This window comes from Polistes canadensis, unplaced genomic scaffold (assembly GCF_001313835.1).
Source record: "Polistes canadensis isolate GaletaPanama2010 unplaced genomic scaffold, ASM131383v1 scaffold_895, whole genome shotgun sequence".
Classification (NCBI taxonomy): domain Eukaryota; kingdom Metazoa; phylum Arthropoda; class Insecta; order Hymenoptera; family Vespidae; genus Polistes; species Polistes canadensis.
Window position 1 is genome coordinate 1,444 of NW_014570442.1, and position 7,382 is coordinate 8,825.

Sequence of the window (7,382 nt, forward strand, 5' to 3'; positions counted from 1 at the left end):
CAAATAAAATTTCTTTCTCTTTAAAATAAAGAAAAAAACTTATCAAATTTCTTGTTATCTACTTAAAAGTACTCAATTCTTAAAATCATTTTCCATTTTAACGAAAGTACTTAACTAATTAAATCTGTTTCAATTTGTATAAAAAAATTTAAAACAGTAAATCTCTTTCTGTTTAAATAAAAACACCTATTTATCAAATCTTTTTTCAATTGAATAAAAGTACTAAACTTATTACATTACTTGGGTCTTTAAAAGGGTTTGCATTTAAATTTAAATACTTACCTCAATATTTCTCTTTCCATTTAAATAAAAGTACCTAACTCATCAAACTTCTTTCTATTTGAATGAATGTACATAACTCATCAAGTCTCTTTTCATTTAAAAAAAATTGCTTAATTTATCAAATCTCTTTCTATTTTAATAAAAGTACTTAACCATTAAATAAAAGTAATAAACACATCATATCTCTTACTTTTTAAATGAAAGTACCCCACACATCAAATCTCCTTTTAAATGATTGAAAATAAATAACTAATCAAATCTCTTTCCATTTAAATGAAAATACTCAATTATTCAAATTTCTTTTTATTTGAATAAAATAATTAAACCTAAAAAATCTTTTTCTAGGGGTCTAGTGATAGTGCTGGTTGCGGTCTTCAGCGTGACAACCCTGCAGAGACCKTCCTTTCCTGGGTGTAGTTGTATCACTCTGGCAAGAGGCCATTTCGATGGCGGAAGTCGCTCTTTAGTGATGAGTACAAGAGACCCTTCCCTGATATCGTTTTGCGATGTCTGCCATTTGGATGTGGTCTGATGCGCTTGCAGGCATTCCGTCGACCATTTTCTCCAAAATTGCTGGAAGCGCTCTTGAATTCGCTGGAAATGAGACAACCTGGAATCTGAGATGTCTATTAGAGATGGCTCGGGGATAGTTGTTAATGCTTCCCCTCTGATGAAATGGCCGTGTGTTAATGCTCTGATGTCATCAGGGTCCTCCGAGAGAAAGCTGAGAGAAAGTTGAGAACCGCCTCAACTTGAGCTAAGAACGTGGAGAAGTCTTCGAACGTTAGCAACGTATCCGAGAAGGTTTGTTTGAGATGATATTTGATTGATTTCACCGCCGCCTCCCATTTTTCACCCATATGTTGGGCTGCTGGAGGATTGAAGATCCACTTAGTGCCGTCATTAGCGAGAAGTCTCTGGATCTTGAGRGATTCCTTCGTTGCAGCTGAGAATAGCTCCTTAAGCTGCTTGTTTGCTTCCTGGAAGTTGGTACCACAGTCGCTTCTGAGCGTTTTTAGAAGACCCCTACGGCTGGTGAACCGGCGAAATGCCTTGAAAAATCTTTCGGTGGAGTAGTCAGAGAATACTTCGAGATGAACGGCAGAGGTGGAGAAGCATATGAACACTGCTATCCAACCCTCAAAGGACTTTGCACCTCTGCCTTGAAAAGTCTTCATTGTTACTGGCCCGGCGTAATCAAGCTCTGTAGTCTCGAACACAAGAGATGGTGTCACTCGAGATGCCGGGAGTGGAGCYATGAGTTGTTGTKCTCTCACTCCACGTATTCGAGCACAAGTGAGACAATCTTTGAGGAAGGACTTCACAGGAGCACGACCTCCAATAATCCAGAAAGTCCTCCGAATGTAGGAGAGCGTCAGCTGAGTTCCTCCATGCATGGTTCTGGCGTGAGCATCGGAAATGAATAGATTGATGAATTTTGATTGACGAGGTAGTATTGCTGGATGTTTACTCTCATCATCTAGCTAAGAATTTTGCAGCCGTCCCCCAACCCTGAGAATTCCAACACGATCGATAAAGGCCGTGAGTCGCGTCAGAACGTGATGTTTGTTGAAAGATTGTCCTGCCGACAACGTTCTCAATTCTGGTGAGAAATACGCCTCTTGAGTCGCGCGTATCCAGAACAATTTAGCTTTCTCCAGATCTGCTGGATTCAATGGCGATGCGGACAAGCTCGAACCAGGAACCTTCTTAAAGCGCGAGACTGCTCTCTGAATGATTGCCGTGATCTGAAGTAGTTTTGTGAGATGCCGATGAAAGGAGGATGATTGAGGAAGGTCAACGAAGTCCCAAACTAGAGGTGGGGCTTGTAAGAGTGCAAGTGATATGCCAGGGCGTTCCTCCAAATTCTCTTCTGGTGAGGGTGGCACTGACGAGTGCCAAAATTCTGGCGACTGAGAAAGCCATGGTGGACCACTCCACCATAGTGGGTGATCAATGAGTTGAGATGCACTGAGACCACGAGATGCCCAGTCAGCTGGATTTAGCTTTCCGGAGATGAATCTCCAATGAGCATGGGGTACAGACTCGTAAATAGCGGCTACCCTATTGCCTACGAATTCCTTCCATCTCATAGGATTGTTTTTGACCGATGCAAGGGTCACAGAAGAGTCAGACCACAGAAAAGCAAGAACGTCCGAGAGGTCGAGAAGTCTAATTACATTTCCGGTCAGCTTGGTTAGCAGAGCCGCTGCTGAGAGTACAAGTCTTGGAATTGTCAACCTCTTGAGAGGAGCTACTTTTGATTTAGCACAGACTAAACTGACTACAGAAGATGAGCCAGCGTACGACACCCTGATATATACAACTGCTGCCATTGCAAGTTGAGAGGCGTCTGAGAAGCCATGTATCTGTACTGAGGTCGCCTTTGACGAGAGGTTTAAACATCGGGGAGTTTCTATGACTGATAACTGAGAGAGATGTTGCCTAAACTGGGACCACTCGTGAACTATGTCTGGAGTGAGATGATCATCCCAACCAACCTTTTCCCACCAGAGTCGCTGCATGAGGATTTTCGCTTTGATCACTACCGGAGAGAGGAGTCCAAGAGGATCAAACAATTGAGCAACTTCTGAAAGAATGATGCGTTCCGTGACGGCTTGATGGAAAGAGATGGTACCGTGAAAATTAAAAACATCTTTCTGAGAATTCCAGGAGATGCCTGAGATCTTGGTAGTGCTATCATCAAACGAATGGACAGGCTAGCTGTCAGACTGTGGGAGAGAGGTGCGAGTAAGGTTAGGGGAATTACTTTTCCACTTGTCGAGTGGTAAACAGGCGGAGGAGCACATGTCCTCTAACTGAGATGCGACTGCATTGAGATGATCAATAGTCTCTGCCCCCCCTGATATGTCGTCAACATAGCTTCCCTTGAGAATAGGGTTGACTGCGAGAGGATACATATGACCTTCATTTTCAACGAGCTGTCTAAAAATGCGACAGGCTAGATAAGGAGCCGAGCGAGTACCGTACGTGACAGACGTAAGCTGATATGCCTGAACTTGAGATGATTCATTAACCCAGAGAATTCGTTAAAGGTCATGATCTTTGGGATGCACTTGGATTTGGCGGAACATTTTGACAATGTCCGTTATGAAAATGTACTTGTGCTGCCTGATCCACAGYAGTACATCGAAAATGTCCGTTTGAGTCTTCGGCCCAGTGTGCATAGGATCATTGAGAGAGATACCGGTTGAAGACTTGGCTGAACCGTTAAATACTACTTGCAGTTTGGTGGAGGAACTTTGCTCGCGCCAAACTCCGTGATGCGACAGGTAATACGCCTGAGATGGCTCAGAAGCATCGAGAGGAACAGGAACCATAYGTCCTAAAGACTCATATTCTTTGAGGAATTCAGAGTAGGTCTCCTTGAAATGCCTATCGGTTTCGAATTTCTTGAGAAGTCTTYCAAGGCATCTCATGGCAAGAGACCTTGAATGCCCTAAGGTAGATATGTCTTTCGAGAATGGCAGACGAACCATGTAACGACCAGTTGGCAATCGAGAGTGCGTATCAACAAAGTGCTGCTCGCATTGCGATTCAGCGAGACTCAAGGTTGACGCGAAAGAAGATGAGACTTCTTCCTGAACCCAGAATTTTGTGAGAGCTTTGTCAAGAGAATCGATAGAGATGGCATGGCAAATTTTGAGAGGATCGACCTTGCTAGGGCTGGAAGTTGCGCCTAGAACTGCTTAACAGAACCTGGTGTAGAAAGCTATAGGTTCAGAGTCGCCTCTCATAACAAGGCGAGAGGACTTGAGAACTCTTCTGAGATTATCAGCACMAATGAGAATGTCAATGTGATCTGGAGTGAGAAAGTCAGGATCCGCTAATTTAAGAGATCTGAGATAAGGCCAATTTTGCTCTGATATTACAGACGACGGCAACTGAGATGTGACTTTTGGCAAAATGAATGCCTTAAGATGAACCCGAGATGACAAGTATGTCGATTGGAGCACTAAGGACACGTGACCTTTAGTCGCTCTTGGAGATGTACTACCCACACCTTGAATAAGAATGTTTCCTGGAGAACGGCTAAGCTTTAGCTTAGCTATGATTTTGGAGGAGACTAAAGTCAACTCTGATCTAAGATCAATGAGAAGGCGTACCAACTTATGCGTTCCCTTTGAAGATATGGCAAAGGCTTTACAAGTAGCTAAGAGTACTGGAGCTCGAGAGCACGTTGAAAGCGATGGATTAGACGAACGATCGATGTCTGAGATAGGTGACGAAAATCTGACTCGATTAGTCGTCTGAGAGGACCTTGAGGTAGATGAGATGGTCATTTTTAAAATGGATCTGAGAGGACGATGTGGGTAATGAGATGTCCCACCTACTCCTCATTCTGATGACGACTTTTTTGAAGAGTTCTAAGAAGAACTCTTCTTGGTAGATATGGACTTAGGAGGAGATGATCGAGATGAAGATGACTTGTGAGAGGAGTCATGAGTGGAAGCCTTCGGCTGGGAGAGGTGTTTGGGAGTCGACGTACCGGAATTGGATGATGATGACTTCGGACTAGAGGATCGGCGATGAGATGACTTTTTTAAAGATTTTCGACGATTCTCTCTCAGTGACTCATCCGACGATACCCGTGAGCCCTGCGAGGTCGAGACTCTCTGAAATGTCTGTGTTGTCTCTGAAAGAGAGCTTGAAGTTCTTGAGATTGGCGGCGATGACCATGATATTGGATGAGATGTCTTTGTCATAGGTGGAGATGTCCTAGACGATGGAGGAGATGTTCTTGTTGTAGGAGGAAATGTCCTGGACGATGTCATCCTTTTCTCGGTATGTATGAGCGTGTGGTGCCGATCTCCACACTGGTTGCATCGCCTAGTACTCCTGCATTGCCTAACGTTATGCCTGCCTAAACTGTTATAACATAGGCGAGATTCTGCTATGACCTTCTCCTTCTTCTGTTGACTTAGACTCTTAAATAGAGGACAGAAGGCGATGTAGTGCTTATGACTACAATAACTGCAAGTATTGGAGAGGTCTGTTATAAATCGCATCGGATGTTTTTTAATTGGCCTTTTATCCAATGATGACTGAGATGATCGTGTAGACTGAGATATCGGTGTAGGCGTAGTAGCCTCAGCCTTTACGTTTAAGGACCTTGCGTAGGACCTTGTGGCGGCAGATTTGGGCCGTAAGGATGTTCTTTTGAATTCCTCGTAAGACCTACGAGTCTCGATAGGTTCCAGTGCTCCAGCCGTGCTAGTGAGATGACTCATTTGTTTATCTAGTTGTAGGAACTCGCGTGATGTTCCTAATCTTGTTTCCCAGTCTTCGCGAGTCTTGTCATCCAACGCTAATACCACCTGAAGAACGAGGATGTGAACCCATTGATTAATCGGGCATCCTAATGTCTCTAAAGCACTAAGAGATGACGTAACGATATTAATTATTTTGTTGAGGGATCCAGATGACCTTTCCTTGATGCGAGGAAGGGCCATCAGCCTATCGAGATGAGCCAGGATTATTAGGCGTTTGTTGTCGAATCTATCTGTCAATCTATTTCATGCTATAGTAAAAGAATCAGCGGATAATTTTAGATTTGATATGACTTTAGCCGCCTCCCCCTCCAAGCTGGTTCTGAGATAGTGTAACTTCTGAACTTGTGAGAGGTCTGAGTTGTCTTTGATCATTGAGGAAAATAGTTCCTCAAAAGGTGTCCACTCTGAGAAGGCACCGGAGAACTTCGGTAATGAGATGTTAGGAAGTACTGTCCTTGAACGAGATGCTGTCTGAGATGTGACAGGCGGTACTTGTTGAGAAAGTTCCTCTATACGCAAGTTTAACAGCGTTGCTCCGCCTAGATATGCCTGCATGGTCGAATCGTAGCGATTTTCTTTGAAGTACGACTATTCCATTGCCGTTTCGCGAGATGACGATACTATGCGGTCGTGTTCGGCATCGAACTTTGACCACGCTGTTCGAAGCAATTCCCTTGTGTCGACAGCGGTTGAGAGGTCCATTGAGTGAAAATTCTTAGCATTGGCAGTTAGATTAAGATGGTGTTAGCCCGCGCCTCTTGCAGCGCTAGTCTCGCTGCTATCTTGAGGCAGGATTGCGGTTACTAGGCGAGACGATAGTGTAGTAGTAAGGCCGTCCCCACTACTTCCGGAGATGACGACAATTCCCTTGTGCCGGATTCCCGCGCCACCTAGATTTTCCCTAGTGGACTAGAGACGTAGGAACTAAACCAGCACTCGACGCGGAACTATCACCCTGTGCTTTGAGAAGCCGAAGTTTAAATTGCGCTAATGGTCCCTTGAACTGATTTTCCTGTYGCAGCACAACGTCCTGGGTGCTCAGCAATGCGACAGGGGTGTACACAACACTTTTCACAAACTTTAAATCTTGTTACACTCACACAAAATAATTCTAATATCCGGCTAGAAGGACCAAAAAATGTTCGAGAAGAAATTAGTAGGTTTGAAAAAGATGCGCTAAGAGAAGACAAGGAGTTAGGCGAGATAGGCTAGTGGACAGTATTATCTTAATTTCTGGTAGAATTTATGTGTAACAAGATTTATTAACAATTATGAACAGAAAAATAGAGATATCAAAAGTATAATAAGTTTAACAAACAGTAATAGGTAAGCTACGCCACGTGTACCGGATATCACGCCACTCATCAGGCCTATTTCCCTTTAAATAAAAGTACTTACCCAATCAAATGTTTTTTTTTTAAATCAAGGTACCTAACTTATAAAATCTTTTTCTGTTTGAAGGAAAGCACTCAACTTATCAAATCTTTTTTCATTTACCTGTAGTACTCAACTCATCAAATCTCTTTTTATTTAAGTTAAAGTACTAAACCTTATAAATCTCTTTCTATAATAATAGTACTACTCAACTTATTAAATCATTTTCTAATTGAATAAAAGTACTAAACTAATTAAATCTCTTTCCATCTGACTGAAAGTCCCTGACTTATTAAATCTCTTTCTATTTATATTAAAGTGCCAAGCTAATTAGATCTTGTTTTATTTAAACGAAAGTACTTAATTCATAAAATCTCTTCCAACTTTAATGAAAGTACTCAATTTATTAAATTTCTTTCAATTTAAATAGAA

At 42.5% G+C, this 7,382-nt stretch overlaps 3 protein-coding genes across 3 annotated transcripts; all 3 read right to left on the bottom strand.

Moving 5' to 3' along the window:
- Positions 1 to 608: 608 nt before the first annotated feature.
- LOC106792857 lies at positions 609 to 1,679 on the bottom strand (the record flags this gene model as incomplete). The annotated part of the gene is made up of 2 exons (XM_014759388.1): positions 1,035 to 1,679; positions 609 to 876 (listed from the first exon to the last, which is right to left on the bottom strand). Coding segments are annotated over exons 1-2 (913 nt in total), but the record flags the coding sequence as incomplete, so codon positions are not given.
- An 87-nt stretch (positions 1,680 to 1,766) lies between these two features.
- On the bottom strand, positions 1,767 to 4,586 carry LOC106792858. The gene is made up of 3 exons (XM_014759389.1): positions 4,034 to 4,586; positions 3,406 to 3,988; positions 1,767 to 2,979 (listed from the first exon to the last, which is right to left on the bottom strand). The coding sequence occupies exons 1-3, from the start codon at positions 4,584 to 4,586 to the stop codon at positions 1,767 to 1,769; spliced, it is 2,349 nt and encodes a 782-aa protein (XP_014614875.1).
- An 84-nt stretch (positions 4,587 to 4,670) lies between these two features.
- On the bottom strand, positions 4,671 to 5,756 carry LOC106792860 (uncharacterized serine-rich protein C215.13-like). The gene has a single exon (XM_014759390.1). The coding sequence runs from the start codon at positions 5,754 to 5,756 to the stop codon at positions 4,671 to 4,673; it is 1,086 nt and encodes a 361-aa protein (XP_014614876.1).
- Positions 5,757 to 7,382: the final 1,626 nt, after the last annotated feature.

What these genes read in the sequence shown, in the direction of transcription:
- LOC106792860 (XM_014759390.1), bottom strand. Translation starts at nt 5,756, where the DNA reads ATGGCCCTTCCTCGCATCAAGGAAAGGTCATCTGGATCCCTCAACAAA.